A 26660-nucleotide genomic window follows, 5' to 3' on the forward strand; every position below is an offset into this window, starting at 1 on the left:
CAGCTTTTCTTAAAACATTTATTTGTTGAACATTAAGGCATATATATACAATCATATGACTTTTCATCAAAATAGAATTTACAACCTAAACCTCTTTGGTTTTCATTATCAAAATAATACATAAGGCACATAGGGAGCATTTAGCATTTAGCATTTAGCATTTGAGAATGAACAGATGTTTGTCAGTTTGTCAGAAAGCTCACCAATGATCTACTGATTGAATGTTTTATCTTGTAGATATTTAACCGTGTGTGTTTGAGTCGCATACACATGCTCACAAGCCAAATATACAGGAATGTTTATTATTTGCAGCTTTACAGAGTCTTGATTAACAAAAATAATCTGATATATTATGTCTAACCATCAATCCCACAACTGTGAAAAAGGCAGTCGCACCTACGCTACACAAAACGAAACAAAAACATGAAAGGTCTTCATGAGTATAGAACACATTCCTTTAAAACAAAGACAGCAGAAGGCAGAAGCAAGCGGAGGTCATTCTGCTTTGAATCAAACCACGAATGCAGCTGGTGTCATAACGTTTTCCTGAGAGCAAAGTACAGACTGATCAGTAACCCAGACTAATACGGACAGAAGGTAGAGAGAGCAGCCGTGCAGGCTGGGAGAACGTTTCTAAAACTAAATATTTGATTCTGTAGTATTCTTTTGGAAATGCCCATTTTGCATAGATTCTTAACATGCACTGAGAGAAAACTAAAATACTTCCAGTTACTGTGTAATGACAACATGTTTATTTAAAGAGCAGCACAAGCAGCAATAGGCTTTACATTTAAAATGCACTGAATTTGTACGGTTAAATTAAGGCATATTGTGTGTCGAGTGTCAAAAGGCCAGTTTTCCTTCAAAGGGATGCCATGTAACATCGCTGCACAGCTTAAGCCAGACGCACAGACTAGGATTCAAGTGCTCTTCATTATACCTTCTTTGTAGATCAGGCCTCGACGTGCAGCTGACTTTGCCTTTTCTGTATTATTTTCCAACAATTAATCAACCATCTGTGAGGTTAACTCTGCCACAACAGCCCTAATCTAATCTGCAACACGCAGTTTGGCCAGCAGAGGGCAGCAGGTGATCAGCATAGTTGCTTTCCATCTTATTCCAAACACAAGCATGGGGAAGCTTTTCCCCTTTCAGTCTGTTCAGAGATAGTCATGCTTTCAGCTTGAGTTTCCAGTCCGTCTGTAACGGAGCTGCAAAAACTGAGCTGGAATTTTTTTTTTTTTTTGAGCAACTAAACCACTTTCACTCAAAATACAGGCGCTAAATAAAATCCTGAGCAAACATGTGGCCGGTGGTGGCATGAGGAGAGCGGTATTTTTTACCATGAGATGGTGTAATAACGAGACTTTTTTCTGTCGTAAACCCTCTGCTGGATGTGTTTCACACCAGAGAGCTCAGAGTTTCTTAATATGGTACTGAGATGGGGAACAGGGTTTAAACATTAAACAGTAATTCTGTGTTATGTAACTTCATAGAACTTCAGAGAAAGTCAATGAGTACAGAAAATGTTTCAACTGAAAGAAAAACAAAAGGGTTAACCTCACTTGAAACAACCTAAAGTCAGTGTAGGTGTAAGCAGGGGGCTTTGTAGTGTTCAAAATCAATTTGTAGTGGCAAATATCTGCTCTGATATTCCTGGCACTCACATGTGTGCATGCAACCTTCTGTTCCAGCTCATTCACTCCCTCTTATTGCTTTCAGATCACAACTACATCACAGATAAACTCAGGGGAAATGGCAGCATAAGGACTTCTGTGTTTTAGCACCAATGCCTCTGGCAAACAGGTATTTGGTATTTTCTGCAGAAAAGTCACAAGGAAGCAGCACAGTGAACCTCAGGCATGATCAAAATCCCTTTTCCCTTTGTTACAAAATACGGCCGAGAAAAAGCTTAAAAGTGTGGTTTCAAAGAAGTATAGTAAGTAGTAAACCCAAAAGACCCCATTAACGCTTGAGCCTCTCCTTGTTAGGATTAATGAGATGCAGCCCTCCACCCACAGAACTTGAGAACATGCGTGATGCCTCGTCACTAAACTCAATAAAGCCAGAGCTCTGGGTTGAATTAGCTGGCTCACATTTTGCTGCTGGACGCAGTATCATTCTCTTCCTTTGGCAGAACTCTACAGTACTATGTTGACCTTAAACTTTGAATAGTATTTGATTCATCTTCCTTCCAGTAAACAATAAGAGCGTGAGACAGGGTGCTGTCCAGAGTCAGACGTCAAGGTTTGAAGTCACGAGGCACCATGGACACTACAAAACGTAAGGCATGCTTTTGTGGATTTAACCACACATCAAGTGCTTGATGAAGCTTATTTCAAATCTGTATAAACCAAAAAAAAAAAAAAAACTAACAGACATTTCCATGGCTCCTCAAAAATGTCGACTTTCTTTAACATCAAGCTGTGGCCTGTGGCTGAAAGGCAGCATACAGTCTGTTTGACAGAATATTCAGGCTGAATAAACGAAGCAATCAGCTAACAGCAGCTCAAACTTACTGAATTTAATACAATGAAGGAGTCTTTTACAGAACAGTCATTTGAATTTTTTAAAAAATATTTTTTGATGCAAGTTTAAATGATTAAATGCAAATGGATGCCCTGCTCTATCTCAAGAAAACATTCATTAAGCTCTCTATTTAATCGACTGTTTCATTGAATTTATTGCTTTCAACATTCTTGTGGGCAAAGCAACCTTGCTCTCACTGTAACTCTTATGCACTCTCTCTCTCTCTCTCTGTCTGTCTCACAGCTATAATACTGTCAGCTCGGCCGTCCAGCAGCCGCCTTTATGTATAATGAAAGCATCAAGGCAGACACTCCAAGTAGAAATGCTCCAAGGCCACTAAGTGAGACTAAGAGAATACAGGATTTCAAGGGAACCGAACAAATCTTGAATTGATTGATTAAATACAAACAGGACTGGGTTGGACAAATGTTGGTTTCACACTTGTGCAATGTGCAAACGCCAAACAAGTCCTTAGGAAACCCCCGAGCTCTGATGTGAGCACAGTATGATCTGAGCTCTCCACAGTGGCAGCACATCGACACCCCTGTGGTCGAAATAGTAGAATCCACTCTGTCGTGAACAGCGACGGTACTGGCCTGGATTATCTCAAAGCTTCAGAGGAATGTGGCTGGAAATGAATAATTAAAATTCATTCAACAACCGCAGTTTATAGAGGAATAAACAAGCCAACTGTGTGGCATGGAGATGTGCCAGCAGGCTACAGGATGGACATGTTTTCAGGGTGGTGTGGGTGAGGCTGTGAGTGTGGACCGGGCCCTCCCATTGGTCCCAGTGCGTCCACCTTGTGTTCTCTCCCAGCAGGCCCCAGGGCCCCTCCTCTAGCCAGCACGGCCATGGTACCTCCTGACATGCCGGCGAACTCGAAGGCAAATGTCCCGTAAAACAGCATGACGATGACGCAGAACACCCATTCGAAGATGGCCGACGCGTGTTGAAGGACGAAGCTCTCCTGGCAGAAAAACACGCCGCCTGGAAATATGGTTAAGGGCAGCAACAGCGAAGCAGTGTGGGTGCTCAAAGGTTACGAGCTGTTCATGCAATAAACAATCATTTTTTCCACAATCGGGCAATTCGGCTACCGTAGAAAACAAGGCAGGGCAAGAAGGCTGATGGGATAGGACCTATTACCAATTATTTTAGGCTTAAAAACAAAATATTATATACAAATATTATGAAAACAAATCATTAAGACCTCAAAATGCAATGTGGTGTGGAAACAAGCATTAGCAGCAGTTCTAATTAAACCATTACAGTTATGGTGAGGTTTGTTGTGTTCTCAGTGAACCTTTGAATTTCACATATAGCCGGAATATAAAGACTGCTACATCTAAAGACAGGGTCTGAAATTGAATCATTACAGTGAGTGACGGTGGATGTTTCTGTCTTTCATCAGGCTGGCAGGACTACTGTATGCTCTACATTAAAGCACTTGACCGCCTCAGGGCTGCCATCTGTTTCGTGGCTGCAGAAGGATACTGAGCACCAAGGCTACGAAGGCCAGCAGGGTCATGCAGAGCCGGAGGTGGGCCACGTTGTACTCGCCCTGGGTCTTGGCCAGTCGGTAAGTCAGCGCTGACTGCAGGGACACAAACAGCATACTGGTGGGGAAGGCGATGCCTGCTCCGACATAGTGGAGAACTTTGGCATTATCCACCTGCCATCGAAAAGGAAGCAGACAGGAGGAGAGAGAGAGAGAGAGAGAGAAGGAGGGTTAAGACGAAATATTCAAAAGGGGCAACATCGGTCAGCTGCTGGGTCAGATTATTCAGTGTTGGAGCGCCGGAAAATGAGTGGTTAGTGTGCACGCCCCATGTACAAAGGCTCCAGAGCAGGCCGGGTTCAAATCTGACCTGTGGCTCTTTTCCTTCATTTCATTCCCCACACTCTCTGTCCTCTGTTCACCGTCCTGTCTCTTAAATGGGGGCATAAAGAGCCCATTAATAAACCTTTAGATTATTTTGTGTTGTGGTATAGTGTCTTAGCAGCCAGTTAGACTTCTTCTAAAAGGGAGCCAATGATGAATAAAGGAGGGTGATACAGAGTGCGACAAGATCTCCTCCTTTTCCCTGCTGGTCACAAGCACGATATGAAACAATGCACAAAAGAGCCGCACTGGATCACGTGACTACAGCTGCCACTGCAGGATCCACACACACACACACACAGAGACACACACACACACACACACAAACACACACACCAGATGAACTGATCAGAACTGATAAAAGATTCAAGAGAGCCAGCGACGAAACGAGCCTCCAAGGAATAGAACAATCCAGACGGATGACAATAAATGCTTTTCCTGGGCTAACGCTGACACAGTTCAAACCCTGCTGTGTTGGAATAGCAATGAGCCCCCTGCTCCTCGTAATTCTCAAAGATCATTACAGCAATAGCCTCAAAGTTATTCAGGATTGGCCTTTTAAGCCATTCGTCAACTGACCCGCCAAGTACATACTCAACATTCTTGAGCAGTATGTTAATCCTGTTAAGATTTCTAGAAAGTTCAACGTGAAAAGCACGCGCAGCAATATGCCAGATTTCGCCACAGCTGGAGGATGAGGATAGGCGAGAACATGCAGCCAGGTTTGTGTCGACAAAGTGAATTATATTTTGCCGTTTCTTTTCCGACTTGAACTACTCTCCATCAACTGAAACACCAACGGGTGATCGTGGCTTCCTCAAACAGCCTGTGGTGTGTCATGTCATTGTAAAGGCCTGAGACGTGAACCGCTGCAGTATTCAATCTAATATAAGATGCAACGTGGTGACTAAGCAAGTTGGGTCTGATAAATCAGTTCCTGCAGGCTGACACTGACCAGCAGCTCCCCTGCATAAATGAATAGTAATGATGTTCACGCAGAGCGATGTCGGATTCAGCAGAGCTCACACTCCCCTACATATGAGGCTGTCACCGTGTGTCCACTGAAGGGACTTTGGATAAAATATGTAAAATATATATAAAATAAAACCCTTAAAATGTTTCGAAATGACTGTCTTACAGTCCTAAGGAAGTGTGCAGGGTGATGAGGGGTGATGAGGGGTGATGAGGGGTGATGAGGGGTGATGAGGGGTTAGGATTTACACCCGACTGGAGGAAACACCCGACTTCCAGCTCTCTGTTAGCTTCTGTTTTTCATTGTTTTTGAAACTGAACGGAAAGAGAACGGTTAACAACGTAACTGCTGAACTTCATGACTTCCCATATCTTTAACTGAAAGTGTCATCCTCACCCCCAACTTTCAACAGGCCTTCAGGGCTCAGCTCGGCCCTACATGTAAAATATTTCACACATTCATTAAACCTACCACCCAAAGCGTTAACTTTGTTAATCCCCTTTGCTTTCATCCTGCATGTGTACATATTTTTGGGGAGATTCCCCCCCCCCCTCAGTCTTTTATAATGTTATTTAAAATTCAAAGGGTTTACACTGTAGTATTGTATCTTTTAGTTTCATCAACTTTATTCATCAACCCAATTTTAGTGTAACGTAAAACGTAAGCACAAACTTTAAACCAACCCTGTTTGTTTTTTTCAGTCCTACAGACCAATTTAGTTATCTTAACTTAGTCCATCTCTTCTACTCTACTAAGTGAGCTTTACAGAGGATGGAAAGATGTCTTTGTTATCTGTTCCCAGTCTAAGCTAAGCTCACCAGCTGCTGGTTTCAGCTTCATGTTTACTGTAGGGAGAGGAATCGATCTTCTTATTCAGATCTCAGCAATAAAACAGTGAAGGGACTTGTCTGATATTTACGAGCTTCACCTTTTCGTTTGGTGTTTTATGTGCACAATTAACTACTTGCTAATACAATAAATGTTGCAGCCGTCTCACGGTAATGGGCCTCTGTGTGGCAGTGATTTCTCCATCATCTTTATATTTGTTTCTCAGGCCTCCTGACAAGAAAAATCCCGGTGGCCACGCCACAGCTCTGCTGCCAAAGCCTTACATAACACAGAACTACAAACTGAAGCCGAGTTTGTTTCCATGTGATGTGTTTTTTTTTTTTTTTGGTGCGTTCTCTCTCTTTGATCAGTCAGCTTCTTCTGTCTCCTCCTGATGATCCAAACATGTTTGTTGAGTTTTCCTGAGGACGTTCATGTGTTTCAACATCTGGACTCGAGTCTGTGCTGCATATTTTCAATCTCTCTTCTGAAATGGAGTTTAAACTGTAAACGTTTCCATCAATGACACGTTTCCATCCCGCTTGAATTTTCCCGCCTGGAAGGGATGCAAGTTCTCCAGAAAGCGGCCAGGATCCCGCCTGTGATTGGTTACAGGCAGGGCCTCTCCTACACACACCCTGTCTGCCCAGCTCCTCTCCATGCATGGCCAGACTTGATGACTCACTTCCCCCTGGCTCTTCCAGTTAAATTCCTCCCAATCCTGCAGAGCAGAGGCCAGGGACGAGAAACGGGAAGAAGGTGCAGGCGACCTTTTCATACTGTCAGATAAACTGCTGCAGCACATCTGTTTAACACACTCCTGTAGGTGTGTCATTTTCCTCTTAGCATTCTTCATCTCACAGGGCGCTTCAGACGTACTTTGGTTAGCTGGTTAACACCAAATGATGCATGCAGAGCAGAATGAGGAAGATACCCTTTACTTATCACAATTCAACGCTCCATAACAAAGCCCTCACCTCCAGAGAGACTACAGAGAGCTGCTCTCTTAGACACCTGGTTCTGGGACTCTGTTCACAAGCAGAGACAGAAACCCAACAAAAAGAGAACTCTTTAACACGTTGGAAAGAATCAACCAAAAAAAAAAAAAAAACAGAGCTAATTAGAATGTTATCTGGCCCTCAATAGAGACAGTGGCGGAACACCTGAGCGCTGTGAGTGATCCAAAACTGAGTAAACGTAGGACGATGTACAGACTCACGGACAGACTTGGCTTCCCAAAGAGGACAGAGTCTGCACCCAACAGGAGGTGGAAACAGAGCTGCCCTTTTTAAACTAGCTTTACACTGTACCAGAACATCAGACACACTTACTGCCCTCTCATCACAAACACAAGATGAACGAGCAAAAACGTCTCTACCTTCTTGATTTTTTGCTTTCAATGCCTTAATTGTGGTGACACGACAGTGGATAGAGTTGGAAAATGGGGAATGACGTGCAGGAATCTCGGTTAATGTCATACGATGATGCCGCAGGATGATGGGCTCTGTCGTCACTTCTCCTAAATAACCAAACATGATTAAACGAATGAGTCAGGAGACTATTTTGATTCAAAGTCTTGTATTTAAAGGTGGATGACATTGTGTTAAAAAGCATCATGAGGACCGTTTCCTCCTGATAACATACTGAGAATGTTCTAACGGAGACAACTTTTATCAGACATAATCTCTATCCACTGCAGATCCTTCAACTCTGTATCGAAATCTGAAAACCATATTGACGTTAAGGCTGGGCCAACGAGCGCACCATGTGAGTCATGTGTTTTCTACCTCCTCATCTCCCTCCCATTAGTTCCAGTAAACAGCAAAATCTTTTATACAATTGTTTAAAAGTCGGAGGACAGAATCAGAAATGCATCAAGATGTCAGAAGTCTCCAGACTTTCATCAGAAAGCAAACTATGTAACCATGTCTATGTTTTAGTTGGAACACATACACAGTTCATAAAAAATACCAAAGATGTCTCCTAGACGTGACACGTAACAACTCGATTGGTTCTTTTCCTTCACAGATACAGGGATGACACGAACACACACACGCACACACACAGCAGAGGCATCCAGCCACAGCTCCAAATATTTAAACTTGAACAAATTCTTCCCCAAAGAACAAACATCTAGAGGGAAGGAATTCAGGTTGGATTTCCTCCTTTAGTGTCGGACACACAGTTCAGGGTTTGGTCTTTGAATGCACGAAACACTTCAGCGAAGCAGAGTTTTAAATTGACTGTGGGACAGATGAAATAGACAATGTGTGAAGGACAGTGAAAGCAAAAAGAAGAGTCACGATTTAAGGCCCGATCATTGTTGAGAAACTGTGAGATGACAATGAAATGCAGCTCTGTTAAGGGATTCAGACACTTTCACTGACAAGAACTGCTGCTTCGTTCAATTAAGCTTTTGACGTAAAAATAAATAAATAAATGAAATGTCTATTAAAGGATCATTGGGTCTATGGTGGTGTCATGTTCTGGAGGAAACCAGTCCAAATAAAAAAATCAACATGAGGTGATTTAAGAACATTTAAATTCAACACACTTTCCGTAACTCAACATCTCTTGACTTATCACTGCAGATATATATTTTAAAGTTTCTTATACTTCAATGTAGTAATAAATCCCAGACTGGTTTTACTGTAATGTAATATCAGTTAGGAATGAAAGGGAACAGAAGGGTTCTTCTTCTTCTACCTTATCTTTCTGTTTTGTAAATGTCTTGTACTGGATTTTATGGAGGACATGTAGAAAGGGTTCAATTTGTGTTGATCTGAGTTGCCTGATAGTGTTAAACACACCATCACTGAGGTGCGCACTCTTCCCCTGTGTGGCTTTTAAATGTCGTAATAAGACTCAGGTGAAGCCGGCAGCTGAGAGAGGACCCGTATGGACGCTGACTTGCAGGAGCTACGGGACTCAACAGCCGACCCACACCCATGAACTTCTCTGAAACCAGCCATTTATCTTCTTTTGTGATCCGACTAAAACTAAATCTGAACTCAAAGACGAAGCCTGGGCTCGCCACTGCCCACAACGCCATCCAGTCCGAGCTACGCCCGGGGTCCAGGCAGACCGGCGTCTAGGTAAGCTGACCCAGTCTTATGTTTTTCCTGTCATGAGAACCAGTCCTTTCTGCTGATGTCCATCTTTTATCTTCTTCAACACTTCAGGTCAGGGCGAGCTCTTTGTCTATCTGTTCTCCTGATCAAATATTATTATCATTACTGTTATTACTATTCATTTCATTACATTACATTACATTACATTACATTAATTTCCCTCCGTTACACCAGGGGAGTAAATCAGGTCAGCATACCTGGAAGTTGCCCACCATGATGAGACCAGCGGCACAGATCCAGCCTGTGGAGAGACTGGCCGTGTTGAGGACACAGTTTTGGTGCTTCTCGATGACGTGGGCATAGCGGAGCAGCACTATCGCCATAACTACAGAAAAAGAAACAAACAAAGATGAGTCAGTTATATGTGGATCTGCACATGAAAACATTTCACCAGAGCCATGGAGGGCTGTAAGAAAGGGAGAAAGGTTACGCTTTATCCTGGAGAGGAAGCACACACACAGTTAGTTTGGGGTATTTTTTATTTCACAGCGTCTGGATTCAATTAATGCAAACACTCACAGACGTCATGTAGCCAAAAAACACAAGGATTCCCAGAAAGCAGATTTAGAGTTACACCAACTAAAAGGGGGAATATGAGAAGCAGGAAATGGCGGGAAAAGTGGGGCCGACACATGGCTGGGGGGGGCTGGTCTCAGTCTTACACAAGACTGAAGGAGGAGGGAAACTCAGTACAGTATGCGGGACAGATGACTCCTGATGTGCTTATGGGCTGTGACTGGGGGTATTGTTGGTGGCTGACCCCTGCCTGGTTTCTCTTTGTTCCCTCCTCACGGCTATGGCTCAGTGAAGGCTGACTGGGTTTGGAGAAAGTGGGGTGAGAGGAAAGAAAGAGGAGGCTGGAAGAATAAGAGGGGAGAAGGAGCCCCTCGTGTCTTGACCTGAAGCCCATACATTTGTCTCAAAGACTGAACTGTTGTCTTTACTCTGACACTATCCCGTTTGTACGAAGCAGGCTTTAAGGAGGTCCAGGCTGCCAAAAAAAAGAATTTTAATGGAAACTGTGGTCACAGAGAGGAAAAAAAAAAACCTCCAGTGCAGGATTTTGTAACGTAAAGCTTTGTCTCTCCACTAGTCAGGGTTTAGTCTAGGCCAACGTCTCAGTGACGGGTCACCTTTCATAACCTGACCACAACCTCAGCTCAGCTTGAATCTCCAATGATGATGATTCATGCCCGGAAAGTTCTTGTATTTGTAAAAATCTTTCATTCACAATGTTGACAACCAGGAAAATAAAAGCAGCAGCCACAGATCAAACTTACTCTATTATGTAGTGGAAGGTTATTTTGATGGACATTTGGGTCAATTCTGAACAGAGACATCAATTTAAAGGAAATTAAAAAAAAAAACTCACAACACAACTGCAAAGTCAGCACAGGCTGCAAAGTGAAACGTACTTTAGTCTGATCTTATTTTAATGTTAAATGTTTTAACCCAATAATATAGCATTGATAGTAATGTTTTCTATATAATTATTTGTATTCTCTGTCACTGCATCCAACAGTTCAGGGTCACAGGAAGTGGGTAACAGCGTGAAAACCAGAAGTGCTTTTGTTTACACCTTCCAAGAACTGATGTGAAGTCAGTGACCACTGAAGGAAGCAAGGTGACGTTTTTCATCAGAATAGTACCTCACACAAATACAGGAAAAGATCAGCAAAGAGACACGACTCTATAATATCAGCCTTACATCCGTTATCATTATTATAAATACTAAAGTGAATCTAAGAGCTGCTCAACTTCAAGCTCTTAAATTAATTAACAGAATCACTCCTCCCTCTTTCATCATCATCACAGTTCTAATGTTCACATTGAAATTTTACTAATACCACACATCCTCTTCCAATTATTACTGACAGCTATAAATCTGTCTTATTCTTTGTTGCTGTTGTTGTTGTTGCTCTGCTTGTCTCTATCCTTCATCTTCCTGCATCTCCCTCTCCCACTTTCCAAGCTCTACACAGTTTGTGCAGACGGCTGTTCATCATGAGCCGGGTTTTTTCTTGCTACTGCTGCTTTGCTAAATGTTGCTTGGAGCTGTGCTCGTGATGGATCAACGTTGGGTCTTTGTAGATAATATAACACAGAGAAAGGTATTTTACCTGTTCGGTTTTATGAATTGGTGCTACACTGATAAAGACTGATCGATTGAAGACGTATTGCTTTGTCAACAGGGGTCCCTAAAATCAACACAAACCAAAGATCCTCACAGAATGCTTTAACATCCGAGTGTTTTATTACACAACTAAACATGAATGGGACCAAAATGATCCACTGTTTCACAGAAACTAACAGGTCAATAGATGAAACAGGTACAGGATGGTGTCCTGATGTATACATCCTGCATAATGTTTGAGAATGTATATAACTGTTGATTTGACGTTATGTGTGTTTGGATCCTCCTGCCCAGTCCTGTGAGAGTGTTTTTGCGAGCTGCCCTCAGTTCCCGCAGCACTTAAACCATCTTGGCAAAGTGTTTTCAAGTTACAATCATGGAAAAACAAACAGCAGTGTCTCCAGGCTCGGAAACACTCTTGTCTTGGTTTTTTCCAACTGCTTTTTTTTTTTTTTCTTCTTTTAAATGGAAAACATATTCTAGCGCTGAAAGGACAAGAAAGTCAGCTGCAGTTTGTTTCATTAGATTATGGCATCTCGGCCTCTTGGCTGCAGACCGGTTGGCTGTGGGTTTCTTTCCTCTTTCGACAAAATGACTTTTTCATCATTACAAATGAGCCTGTTTGAGCTTGTTGGCATTTAGCTTCCTCGGGATGATGTAAGCCCGAGCCCAAAGGTTCAAGAATGAAGAACATTTCTTCCATTACTCTCTTTTTACCTTCTTGACTATTTAGCGTGCTCTTATATGCTCATCTGTTTTTCCTGTCCTCTGGTTTGTTTCTTTAAGGATGCGTGTCACGTTGTCGTTGAGAGGTCACGGGCTCGTGCAGCATGAGGACATTACATGTCTGATGAGTAAGCAGCATGGATGCCCTCCACCTGGCCTCTGACAGTCAAGATAAACCGTTTTCTGATTAAAGCACAACAGGAGGAATAAGTATGCTGTTTTAACTTTTCCCCCTGTATGCTTTTTTATTTGTATTTATCTATTTATATTCACATGTCGTTTAGAGTACTGCTTCTAATGCATGGCCTTGCAGAACAGTTGTTGCATTTCACTGCCCACGATATGAGCATGTGACAAATAAAGGTTTGAAATTTGCATAAACACACCATGCCGGCTAGTATCCCTCACACAGTCTGACACCTTCCACATGGACGCCCTCTCCTTATCTAACTCCTTTTCATGAACACAGGAAGCCCAGAGGAGTAAGCAGCGTCTTGACTCAAACACTGACGCACACACACCAGTGCTACTTTGCAACAACGTGGACACACAGTAATGTTACCCTGCTGTCACAAGCACAGACTTGCTTTTGCGTAGACATGGTTTAACACACACACACACACACACACACACACACACACACACACACACAAGTCCACTTCCCACAGACGTCACCTCGGCCACACCACACCTCGCAGTTAAATAAACCCTGCTGTCCCCACAAGGAGATACATTTCAACCCAAACACCGGGGCGGCGTTCTCTCCCACAGCAGGTATGCTGGGAAAGAATACACGCATTGTCTTTGATACGTAGTGTGTGTACACTGGCAGAGAGGTGGGAACTTGGATAAAAAGCAAGAACAATAATTATTAGGCAATATCCAGTTCATGCAGTCCAGGAAAGGAGTGAACCCCTGAGCCAACTGCAGCAAGCTCAATCTACAAAGTGAGGTAGAAATCAATAGGCTAAGAAGCTAAGCACTGATTATTTACAATAGCTTGTTGTACAACTACATGCCTCATTAGCTTAGCCTAGTTTTGTAAAGCCATATTAACTTGCTTTACAACCGGTATTAACAAACCCTGCACCGAGACTAATTGGATGGTGGAAAAAAGAAAACTAGGTGGCTGTGAATGCAACGCAACACAACCCAATGATTGACGCACTGAATTCACCTGCAGAGGTGCTCACCGATTGATTGAACCAGATGTTAAAGTAGCTTCACTACCGCCTTAAAATAGTGTAGAGGTTTTATTTTCCTACTGCAATGACAATTCCAATATCACTTATTTAATAATCTACTATGCAGGCTGGTTAAATAATCATATGAGGCTCAAACAGGATGCAGGCAGCTGTGATGTCACATATCTAGTTTTTTTAATGGAAGAACACATACTGTTATGCAAACATGGAATGGGACAAAATATCTACAGGGCAATATGTCATCGTCCTGACTCGTGTGATATTATCGAACCAATGGTGCCAAATATTGATATTTTAATCTAGAGAAATGTGGTGCTCCAAACAGATAGTCCTGTCTCACCACGTCACCACTTCATGATTCCTCTCGATGGAACTTAATCACGTGAATGAGGGTCAAGTGAAAGGGCGGTAATTGGAAAAAGAAGACGTTTACACTCGGACACAAGAAGAAGAAGAAGAAGAAGAAGAAGAAGAAGACAGCATGATAATATTGGACAGTGGTGAGAAGAAGTTCAGAGATGAAGCGTGATAAGAGGTGAAACTGACATCAAACTGCAGAGAATAGATGATTCATCCTACACTTTACCTTTATTCTTTAGTTAATCAGATGTCATGATGTTTCAAAATATTATTTTTTATGCCAGATATCAGTTATTACAGATTTACTGTATTGTGATATTATGGTTATTCAGCCGTTAATGTTCCTTTTCACACATGGAGCTCACCATGAAAATTGCCAGAAACTGTAAGAGCTTTGTGCATGTATGAAAAGACTAGAGCAACACAGAGTATACAGTATTACATGTTACTTTTGACCCTACAATGATCATTGCATATCAGACTGTCTAACTGTCAACACTGTGTAAGGATAGTTCTGTACATAAAAACAGTGTTCTGGAAAGATTCAACAGAATAACATTCAATTCATCTTGAGACAGGCGCAACATGTCATCAAGACTGAGCAATGGAGTCGACATGGAGACGGAAAATCTGCTATCTGTTTATTCTCCACTTCACTTTTTATTTGTCTGCCTCCTTTTACCGTTAGTGGAACAATCACAGGAGGGTGTTTATCCTCATTCGCTTTCTCTTATCCAAATACACATATGTACACAAGGTTGACAGGCTGACCTGCTGTGGTTCAGGGGTCACGGCTAGCGACACAGTGAGGGTCAAATGCTGGACTTTCACAATGAGCTGCAACCCTACCCGTATGTTTCAAACACTAGATGCTAAGTGTACTAAATAAAGTGTTGCAGTGTTTACAATATATTCAAGATGGCAGATGAAGCAACAGAGTCTGATGCTATGATCACATTTTCCCCTTTATATCAAAGCTACAAGTAATCAGACATATTTATAGTATCAACAAAATAGCAGAGAAGAACAATCTGGTGAGTAGCAAAAAAAAATACGCAGCAGCTTCTTAACATCCATGAAGCTCAAGCTAGTCACGCAGCTTTTGCAGGATATAAACATCATCACCCTTTCCCACTGACTCATGGAGAATTTTCCTGGATAGTTCCCGCTGTGTTCACACATCAGCTCACCCAACTTCATGAGGAAATTTTGCTAGGGGGCTGGCTGGAAAAATGTCTGGATAAAGTCAGGGTTGAAATTCTGCTGTTTGTGTTCCTTTCCACACATGCAGCTCACCATGCAAATTGATGGTAACTGTAAGAGATTTGAGCATGTATGAAAAGGCTAGAGCAACACACAGCATACAGTATTGTATGTCCTTTTTGACCCTTCAACGATCATAGTCTCATCATGTCTCTGCCTTCCTCTCAGATTGGGTTAAAAATCACAGTCGCCCAATCACACAGACAGACAGGCAGGACTTAAAATAGCCGCTAGAGTCATGGAGACTCCTTCTGAAAAGACAAACAAGAGAGGGAGCGACATCTTCCCCGCTTTATACAATTGTGCACACACGCACACACACACGCGCACACACACACACACACATAAAGAACATGTCTCAGCCACAGCTGGAAAACATTAACTAAATCAGACCCACCAGTAAGCACAGGGCACAGCACGTGTAGACTCACAAAAAACATACAAGCCAGCACATGGGAGCCCATTCCTTTTCCCTTTAAAAAAAAATAAAAAAATCATGCCTGTTTTCCTTGCTCCAACTAAAATAAACCCTGTGTATGAGCGTGTGATAATTTTACATGAAGCCATCCAGAGGCTACATTTGTTGTAATTTCTTCTTTCTTTCATGCAAACCGACCACATGCAGGGATTTCTCTGGCTCTTGGTCAGTGTGGTTGTAAGTTTTGCATTTTTGCAGGGCAACTAAACTAAAGTCACTCTGAGGTCTCGTCTTTCTGCCCGAAGCAAAGTTGATTAAAACAACAGCAATTCGTTTCTACTATATGATCTACGACTAATCTCTAAGGGTGGTTTCACACTAGGGAGCCGGGCCCAGATCGAAGTACGCTTGACCCCAAAGTCTGTTTCATTTGATCAGTGTGAACACAAACCCTACTCTTACTGTACTCCGATACTGTACTCCAGTATTGTACTCCGGTACTGTGCCCGAGTCCGCTTTAAGAGGTGGTCTCGGGTCTCTCAACAATTCATGTGTACTGTAGAACAGTCCACGGGAGATGAGAAACGCAACCGTGCTCAAACAAGGAAGTGGACTTTTACAATATGCTGACTGTGAATCCTCATATCCCAACAATGAAGAAATTATTATGCAGCACTAGTTTTATGCGGCTAAAAGGAACTTCCTTTTTTTTGTCATTCTTGGTTTTCATCAGTTATTTATCCTTTCCTTAAAAACATGTGTTGCAAGTAGAACATATCTACTTGCTTCTTTCTAAATAGCAACCACACTCCTCACTCTGAAGCTTTGGCTGGTAGGCGTAAACAAAGGTTATTTCAGCCGATGTGCTGTAAATCACTCCATCGCAATGTGATCCAGTGATAGTAGTGATGGGCGTTAGAAAAATAGCTGAATAGAAATAGTCACACTAGGGTTGTTGGTTGTTAGTTGTTAGTTTGCGCGCCGCCATGTACAGAGGCTTCAGTCCTCAAGCGGGCAGCCCGGGTTCGAATCAGACCTGTGGCTCATTTGCTGCATGTCATCCCCCACTCTCGCTCTCCCTGATTTCCAACTCTATCGATTGTCTTGTCTCACTTATAAATGCATAAAAAGCCCCAAAAATACATCTTAAGAATAAATAAACAAGACACATGAAGATGTCACCTTGACCTCGGTCGCTGAGAAATCAATCAGATTAAAGGAGGAGCAAGTTGGATCATGAATAAAGCAGCTTCTCATCAGGGACAAGGTGACTTAGGGCAGAAATCGAAGTTGATATCAATGATTGTGACAGTGTGTGTGTTTACATGTGTGTGATGTTCCTGTGTCGTGTGCACATGATCTCTTACCCATGAACGATCCCGTGCTGCAGATAAGGCTGAAGAAGCAGCTCTCAGGGGGAAGAGTCCCACATTTACTGCAAGAGAGAGTACAAAGTAATAAATCAGATAAGTGCTTTAAATCAACCTACGCTACACAGAAACGGTACCACTCATGCCCCTCTGTCGTGGTGCATTCAGAGCAACATATAGCATGTTTACATGATGCATTCCTGCTCATGCAATAAAAAGGGAAGGGAGGGGGTAGAATCACGCTTCCTAAGCACTCATCTACAAGCTTTTGACTTTTCACCTAGTGCATACTGCCTCTCTTGTAGGAATGGGAAATGTTTGTAGGAGGGGAAGGCAGCAGACAAGTCAACACGGTCCGTCTGTGCCCGAGCTGCTGCTGCCAACAGAGCCAAAGCCTTCTCAGCTGACTTCAGTCACACACTCACATTCCTCAGTAAAGCATAAAATTCTAATGGACTCATACTTGCACTGATAAGTTTTCAAAGAATCCTTAACATTATTATATATATATAATATATATATATATATATATAGGTGGTGGATGGAAGGATAAGGACATTTAGTTAGGTTTGCTAAGCATATAATTTAACATAAGGACACTACATGTCATCTTTAAATGATAAACAAACTCAAAGCAGCAGCATTGAAAAATGTAGTTTATGATTTTAAATATTTTCTCGTGGTCATTAAATGTGGTTGAGTTGTGATTTATTTGTGTTTTTAACAGTTTTCTCGTCTGTCCCTGATTGTTTTATGCATACCACTGTACTGTATTTACGCTCTGGCCTTTGATGTTTCGAGCCCAGAGGAATAAAAGCTAAACATAAGAGTGGGAGTGCCTTGATTTCCTCCCAAATGTAAGCCGACTCCTCCGTGTGTGTGTGTGTGTGTGTGTGTGTGTGTGTGTGTGTGTTTACATGGTGAAGTGCGGACCCATGCTCTGCCTCTGAACTGCCACGGTGGCAGGCAGCAGGATATTTCAGCCCCGAGTTATTTTCAGAATGTACACACCCACACTAAGGACGGCCGGCTCCTTTAAGCTCACTCGCTTTTTTTTTTATCAACAATGTGCCGACAAGGGGTCATGTTAAAACAATGGGACAGTGTTCCTGTTTATAAAAAAACAGACAGAAACTCGCAACAAAGAGACAGATTCGAGACAGACGGAGAGGTGAAGTGAGGGTGGGAGTCTCACAGACCTGATGAGAGGTACATTGTCTAATGTGCAGCACAAGGTTGGCCCACTCTGCAAATACAGGTCCTCTTCACATGACTGGTTGTACAACCTGGGACATCAAACATACACACACACACACACACACACACACACACACACACACACACACACACACACACACACACACACACACACACACACACACACACACACACACACACACACACACACACACACACACACACACACACACACACACACACACACACACACAAAAGACAGACACATGGAGAAGTTTTAAAATGTTGAAATCTCAACACAACTTCAAACCTACTTGAAAAAAAAACAAAAAAACAAACAGAGAGCAGAGATATATTTTGGAATATTTTGAAATAATATAATATATAGCATTGTTTTCGGCCATGCTGTGAGGTCACAACAATGCAGCCCTTCATCGAACAAAAAACTCTATCATCAAAGAGTAGCTCTGCTGGTGGAGATTAACATCAGCCTGTTCAGACAGTCGGTCGCATGCTGATGCAAATGTAGATGTAGATTCAGCGCAGTATGTGAGCAGATTTTACTCAGATTGACTTGAAAGTAATCCTGTTACAAAATGTCCCGAGAGAGCTGACAATAAAGATATTGGAAAAGACATCGACGGTGACAAACTAGCAGACTGCAAGTGATGAGTTTGTGAAATGTGTGCAGTGTGATAAAGAGGTGTGAAGAAGCAAAACTAAAGGACAGCGTACCAGTTATCCACAGGGCAGACATGCTGGTTGTACAGGGCCATGGCGTACCTACGAGAGAGAGAGAGAGAGAGAAAGATGGTATATTATGATATCTTATGATTACAGTGTCATACAAAGTGAATTTAGGTGAAATATTTTTTCCAATCACAAAAAACTAAAGAACAGACATAGGGGGCGCTGGTAGCTTAGTAGTTATGTTGCGCGCCCCATGTACAGAGGCTATAGTCCTTGTCACAGCAGCCATGGGTTCAAATCCGACCTTTTTTGTATTCCCCACTCTCCCCTTCCTCTCTCCTCCCAACATGTTCTGTCTCTCTTCAGCTGTGCTATCCAATGAAGGCAAAAAGTTAAAAGTATATAAAAAAAATCAGCAGAAAAACTGGAGCCCGCTTCATATTTTCATGTGGCATTGACCCCTAAATGTTTTCATATGAGTGACTTACAGAACATGGAAGGGCATGACTTTGGTATTATGTGAAGAGAGTTTAACAAATAAATATTTTGAGCATAAACCTAAAGCTGTCTCTTATGTTTCATACGTGTAGTACATTTTATACCTTCATATACGGTGTCATTGTGTAATTGTACCACCAAATATCATGTGATAGTACCGTCCTGCCAGTGTGACCTAACACCGAGCTGTACCTGTTTGTTCAACCTGTAGGACTAGGCGACCTGATACTCGACTGCTTCGTATCACCATTTCTGGAACTCAGAGGGCCACACAGAGAAAAGACTGGTTTGTGTGAGTCTGAACAGTACGAGGAATACTGACATCCAGCAGTAATGTTTGTTCGGTCGTGTCGCTGACCTGATGCATCCTCGGAGAAGTCAAAGACCGGAGGACCAAGAGATAGAACCAGAACTACCATTACAAAGTTTGTCCACTCGTCAGATATAAAAAAAAAAGTGGTGCGGTTGTTACTTAGATTTTAAGTGTGAATACGGTTCAGCTACATGTTTGTGTTACCAAAGCTCAGTTAACTGTTATCATATCTTTTAAACTCACACATTTGGATATCAGAATCAGTCTTGGAAAAATCATTTTTTATCTCAGGGGATAATTTCAGCCTCACAGACTATTAGTGGCTTAACTGTTAAAGGAGAGCACCTCCCTTTTGATGGTTGAACGTCTGTGTTGTTTCTTTGTACTGTATTTCTATGTTTCTATTTGACTGTTTTTACTTGTATCCCTGCAGGACAACCCCGGACAGGAGCGCTCGTTCTCAGCGGGTATTTCCTGCTCAAACAAAGGCTAAAAAACAAAATACAATGACTAATGTTTAGAGATTAATGAGTTTCCACCATAATGTAAGATTAATCTCAACCTTTGAGTGAGCTTTGCGGCTGATGAAATAGTGAATGCATCACTTTGCTGCTTCAGGCTTTAACTGTCAGGAGTTTGATTATTTCCCCAGCAGTGAAATGTACATTTCTACCTTTCTGCTCTGTCAATACTTGTTTAAGTCGTATTGAAAAGCTAATGTTAATGACACAAAGATGCAGTAGACTATGTAATAGTACGTAGTTTACATAGTACATAGTTTTCTTAAGACAGCTTGGTTTGCAGATTGTTAAAATGCTCAGTCATTGTTATAATTTTGGGTGGACACAACAGAAACGTTATTGTCATGTTTTCTGCATGTTATCACACACACACACACACACACACACACACACACACACACACACACACACACACACACACACACACACACACACACACACACACACACACACACACACACACACACACACACACACACACACACACACACACACACACACACTTTAATGTTGAAATATCAGAAATGATAAAACAACAGCAGAGTCAAAACCACCGAGTCAGACACACAGAGACTATTTGTCCTGATTTGTGAATCCAGTCGTAGTTCAGTAGGAGGTTAAGCACCAATTACATTTGTTTCCATGGGAGACGGTGTCCTCCTCACAAACCAGTCTTTGGATAGACAAATATCACAAACACACACACACACACATTTACACACCTGCTACCCACAAGTCGGCAAGGAGGCACGTCAGTGCACACGTACATGACTGTATCGCTTGTTAACAAGACAAGATTTGTCCCAAATCCCAAAATGGGGTGCTTCTTCTCGTACATTAAAACAAGGCACTTGTTACTACACTGTATTCACACAGCGGACATTTTCCTTATCATTGGGGTATTCAGAGTAAACATAAAGAATCTAAATAAAATGTTTACCTTTCAACCTGAATCAAAAAGACAATAGACAGTAAACATCTGCACTACTTCAGGTTAACAGCTCATTTTATAGCAATAACTATAAAGAGGTAAAGCAAATCATGAAAGCTTCAAAGTTCAACCAATTGCTAGTTAACTTGACTACTAGCTAATATGACCATGAGCTATCCAACTTTTGTAGCTTGCTAACATTACCGTTAGTAAAGAATTCAAACTTAACAGTCCTGTCATCATGTTACACCTGGCTGCTTGTTGTTTATGTTGTTTTAACAAAAGAAAAGGAAAAAGGTCTCTGATGATGTTCACTGTCCATTGTCTTTAACTTTGCGATTTATTTAAGAATTGATGAAATGATAAAGACTTTTCACATGCCAGAGTGTGATTCTGCAACTGCACCGTAACGACGCTCTGCTGTCACACGTTTGAAATCTTTGTACCTTCCCACTGATTCCACAATGACGTAATATTAGTGTCCCAGTGTATGATTTCTCACAGCCAGGACTCTACATAACACACCCAGACATGCACACACACACACACACACACAGCCCTGTCCTCTCCTGCTGGCGCTGTCTTCTTACAGTAATCTCAATCTGGCCCCTGTAACGTCTGTTACTGCCGCCGATGCCAGCACAGAGGTGGGACACATTAAAGGCGAGACGGTAAAGTGGCTAAAATATCATTCCTTAAACTGGCGATATGAAAAGGCAAACTGACCAGTTTTATTTTACTTCACTTTGAATAACTTTTACCTTTTTAAATTCATAGATATTCACAATTTATTTGAGCAATATCAGGCAAGAGGGAGTGATGAATATCAGCAGTGCAGTGATTCAGTCGTAGCAGAACATAGTAGTAAATATCAACAAAAGATGATATTTTAACTCCACAAACTCAACTGAAACTTGACCGTTGTCAAGCAACTGATTAAGATTAAGATGAGATTAATTTAGAAAAACACTGACAGATGATGAATGATGTTATACAATATGAATCATAAATCATCTTATCTGTGGATCATCTTCATTGACGTCACCCTAAAGTATGAGAAAGGCGTTAACTCAACATTTTTAAGCTCGTTTCCTAGTTTTCTAACGCCACACATGATTGGTCAATACAGGTCTGACAGAGACAGCCTTGGAGGATGGCCAACATTTGGTTGGCATTAGGTTATGCAAATCGGCATGTGAAAGTCATATTGAGCCAGATGGCATGCATGTTGTCTGTTAAGAGCAGCCCTCGTGCATAATGCAGCAAGGAAACCTTCATGTGTGAGTGGAATATAGCCGTCAGGTAGAGAGGGCTGCCAGAGCTCCAAGTCGGAGCTTTTTAACTACACGATGACGTTAAAGTTGACCAAAAAGTACGCTTTAAATGTTGTAGAGAATAACCAAGGGACTTCATTAGAGGAAAAAATGATGCAAGGAAAGTAGAGCCAAAAAAAAAAGTTGTTTGCTCTTCTACAACTTTATATAAAAATATCTGGTCATCTTCCAAAGCAAAAATAGCAACAGTGGGGCCTTTTCTCTCTGGGACCTTTTGTCTTGTGAAAGTATACCAGTGCATTCTGTTCCCGCAGAACGCTAAGTAATAATAGCTTTGTTTACATAATTAGACGTCTATCAAAGCTCAGCAGTGGATGTAACCCGTAATTGCATGTTTGAGAGCAATATTTAGGTGAAACATTCAGAAGGACTGTCATGGAAAGAGATCTGGTAAAAAAAAAAAAATGCTAAAAGATGTGTAAAAATAAAAAATAGAGACCACATGAAAGGGGGGCATGAACTGCGTAAAGCTATAAAACTAGAAGTGTCTTTAATGGGTTCAGTGGAGCCAAACTTTATCAATCTCATGGCCTGTTTTACAAAAGGTCAGCAAAGCCGCTACACTAAGACTCTTTGGTTGGCACAAGCCTGAGCCTTTTTGGCTCCACAGACCTTCTGTACTCTGGGCATGGCCACCAGATGCTGAGTGAAAGTTCTGCTTACGCTCTCTATTTTCTCCCTTCTAGTATTTACCTTACTCCCCCCCCCCCCCCCCAATTCCCCCCAGAGTGAGGGAGGGACTTACGCAACTTGTCACATCCTTTGACATTCCATAAGTCTGGAAAAAAGACCCTTGACTGCTCTTAGAAACAAGGCGCCCTTGTCAAGGTAACGGGAAGGAAATGTGTTTTAAGGGACTGACAGTCAGCAGCAATCGGCAACTTCAGTCAGATCAACTTTCTACCTCACAGATAAACAAGACAGAGATGTCCAGTGCCAGCACTTATTTTCACCTGCCTGCTCTCCAGCTCAGTATACTGAAGGTCTAAAGCAACATCTTTAGCTCAGACTTTTCTTCTCTGCAGAGCCCTAAAGCATACACTCAACACTGTGAAGCAGCCACGTACACAAACAGGTATTGGTTTGCATGGTGTCAGCTTTGGCAAAGAACTTCTCACCTTACTCATCATACGTGTTGCACGCTGCATGAACACAGAAGAAATACAGCAATTTGGAATCGGGCCACCTGCCTCTCTCTCCCCCTTGGGGTCTGAATTCCTCCTTTCAGAGTAATAACAGAGAAGCTCAAACATAACCAGGAGGTGCTCAGTCTCACCTCTCTACACATCGCCTCAGATACTGAACTGTTATATAATGATGGCACACTGAGAACCTGCACATCACACTTTTAAGAGAGGGGTGATAATCGCAGGTCTGTTTTAGAGAGATTTAAGCCACATGAGATCACCATGGCGGCCAGGAATTTCAGGGCAAATATGCTGCTCTGCCTTCCCAGAAGGGAGGTGGTATTTGCTTAAACTTAAACAAGAGCATTGCAATTCATTAGAATGTGGACTACGGTTCGTCTACATGAAGGATCATTTGTAAAATATAACATTCATTATGATCTTTTTATTGTATGATTGTTATGCAAGCACTGATATTCCATGAGAAAGAATATAAAAAAAGAAAGTAAATGTAGATGAGAGGCTTTTCATGATATGTTTTCATTGGTCAATGTATCTGCAGGCAGAGCAGGTGTGTGGCAGGTTGCTACAGTAAGATTCTATTGGGCATTAAAATGGTTTGCATGAATGCCTTAGTGGGCTGAATTAACTTAATAACACTGTAATAATAAAATATAATGGTACGCAGATACACATGTGGATGTAGATGGCTTCTATTTTTATATTAACCCTACTTATTCTACTATCGGGATATTTCATTTTGTGATTTTAAAAAGATCTGACAGTATGTTAGAAGTCTTTCAGGGAAACTCTTGTTTCTTTGTAGCTGGTGGGATCTAAATAAATCATGTGAACTACAGCATAAGTATGTTTTTGTAGCTATGAAAGCAGAAATAAAAAATGACAATGGCAACTAATGTTTCCTTCACACAAGGTTACTGTATTGTCAGGAAGAAACTCTACAATTAGATCATTCTTGACATCAGATCAACCTTGCTTACCTACTCACTGTCACTTCAGCAGTTAGTTTTCCAACTCATCGGTCTCAGTTATGTGAGCTTTTTTCAGATAAAAGGCACAAGGAATATATAACACTTACACAACCCATATTCCAGTGATGGTCAGCACTGGCAGGCTGACAGGCAGTATCATCCACAGAGACATCTTCCAGCACCTTTAACAGCCCCTTTCTTTTTTTTCCTCTTCGGCCAGCCGAGCGATATCTGCTCAAGTAGCACTAACATTTAACTGAGAGTGACGGACATCTGCACTGCCACCGACTGATTCATGGTGTTGAGGAGGGAGGATGGTAGATGGGACACTGGCAGGACAGATGTGTCCCTTGGAGCTGGTGAATGAGAGTAGAATGGATGTGAGTTATCATCATAATCATCATCATCATCATGACAATCATGCTCATAACTTGCCGAGGATAAGGTTTTTTTAACAAGCTTTTGTGCATATTCAGGGGTAGATTGAGTCTGGTTTTAGGTTATCTTAATATTATACTCAGCTCCATTATGAAAAAAGACATACTGGTTTTAGGTTGTTTTAATATATACAGTTCCATTATGAAAAAAGACATACTGGTTTTAGGTTGTTTTAATATATACAGTTCCATTAGAAAAAAGACATACTGGTTTTAGGTTGTTTTAATATATACAGTTCCATTATGAAAAAAGACATACTGGTTTTAGGTTGTTTTAATATATACAGTTCCATTATGAAAAAAGACATACTGGTTTTAGGTTGTTTTAATATATACAGTTCCATTAGGAAAAAGACATACTGGTTTTAGGTTATCTTAATATTATACTCAGTTCCATTATGAAAAAAGACATACTGGTTTTAGGTTGTTTTAATATATACAGTTCCATTATGAAAAAAGACATACTGGTTTTAGGTTGTTTCACTATTATACACAGTTCCATTATGAAAAAAGACATACTGGTTTTAGGTTGTTTTAATATATACAGTTCCATTAGAAAAAGACATACTGGTTTTAGGTTGTTTCACTATTATACACAGTTCCATTATGAAAAAAGACATACTGGTTTTAGGTTGTTTTAATATATACAGTTCCATTAGGAAAAAGACATACTGGTTTTAGGTTTATCTTAATATTATACTCAGTTCCATTATGAAAAAAGACATACTGGTTTTAGGTTGTTTTAATATATACAGTTCCATTAGGAAAAAGACATACTGGTTTTAGGTTGTTTCACTATTATACACAGTTCCATTATGAAAAAAGACATACTGGTTTTAGGTTGTTTTAATATATACAGTTCCATTAGAAAAAGACATACTGGTTTTAGGTTGTTTCACTATTATACACAGTTCCATTATGAAAAAAGACATACTGGTTTTAGGTTGTTTTAATATTATATACAGTTCCATTATGAAAAAGACATACTGGTTTTAGGTTTATCTTAATATTATACTCAGTTCCATTATGAAAAAAGACATACTGGTTTTAGGTTATCTTAATATTATATACAGTTCCATCAGGAAAAAGACATGCAGCTATACAGCAAAGCAAGTGAATAGCAAATGCATTTATATAAAATAAATCAATAGCCAAAAAAAAACAAGTCAAGCATTTGTGTCAACTGTAAACAATTCACATGTTGCAAAATATATCATATATATATATCATGTAAGTTCATAATAATGGGTTTTTAAACTGTAAAATATTTATTTAAAGTAAGAGGATATGAAAGAGGTAACATCTCATACAAAAACACCTGTAATGCAGTTAATCCACAGTATTGTTTATATGATATTTTAATATTCTATTCCTTACTTCTCCATATGGTTTATGGGCTGCTGGACTTTGTGGTCAATTAAAAATGTTTTTAAGGGGGAAATGTCGTGATATTATATGTCGCAGCACAGATTTATTCATGTTTGGTTAGGCTCATCCCTCCTCATGCAACATGCAACGACGACGAACATCAGAGAGAGATCCTGAGACAACTTACCTAAAAGCCTTCACGTTAGACTAAAGTTTCAAGTAACTTTGAGTGCGCCGACCTGTTCCCAGCACCTCTCGTGACCAAAAACTATTCCAACCTGGCCTCGTGAGACAACGTGTAGTCACCTTGTTGTTTTTTTTCTTCCCGTTAGCCGTCTTCCCTTTGAAATGAAGTGGGGGGAAGAATCGCTCTCACATGCAGTCGGTCTCCTTGCATCGCCGCCACGAGACACTCCACAGTATCCAGCTG

The 26660-nt window shown here is 41.2% G+C and overlaps 1 protein-coding gene across 1 annotated transcript; it reads right to left on the minus strand.

Moving 5' to 3' along the window:
- Window positions 1–4: 4 nt before the first annotated feature.
- On the minus strand, window positions 5–26638 carry zgc:154058 (Transmembrane protein 150A-like). Its single transcript, XM_020648085.2, has 8 exons — window positions 26418–26638; window positions 24533–24781; window positions 18755–18802; window positions 18022–18108; window positions 16820–16887; window positions 9544–9671; window positions 4027–4204; window positions 5–3519 (listed from the first exon to the last, which is right to left on the minus strand). The coding sequence occupies exons 2-8, from the start codon at window positions 24595–24597 to the stop codon at window positions 3248–3250; spliced, it is 846 nt and encodes a 281-aa protein (XP_020503741.1). The 5' UTR covers window positions 24598–24781; window positions 26418–26638; the 3' UTR covers window positions 5–3247.
- Window positions 26639–26660: the final 22 nt, after the last annotated feature.

This window comes from Labrus bergylta, chromosome 10 (genome assembly GCF_963930695.1).
Source record: "Labrus bergylta chromosome 10, fLabBer1.1, whole genome shotgun sequence".
NCBI classification, from domain to species: domain Eukaryota; kingdom Metazoa; phylum Chordata; class Actinopteri; order Labriformes; family Labridae; genus Labrus; species Labrus bergylta.

Coding starts and splice junctions, on each gene's coding strand:
- zgc:154058 (XM_020648085.2), bottom strand. CDS start 24,597: ATGTCTCTGTGGATGATACTGCCTGTCAGCCTGCCAGTGCTGACCATC. Junction 18,109..18,754: donor GTCTGCCCTGTGGATAACTG/GTACGCTGTCCT, acceptor TTGATGTCCCAG/GTTGTACAACCAGTCATGTG. Junction 16,888..18,021: donor GACAATGTACCTCTCATCAG/GTCTGTGAGACT, acceptor TCTCTCTTGCAG/TAAATGTGGGACTCTTCCCC.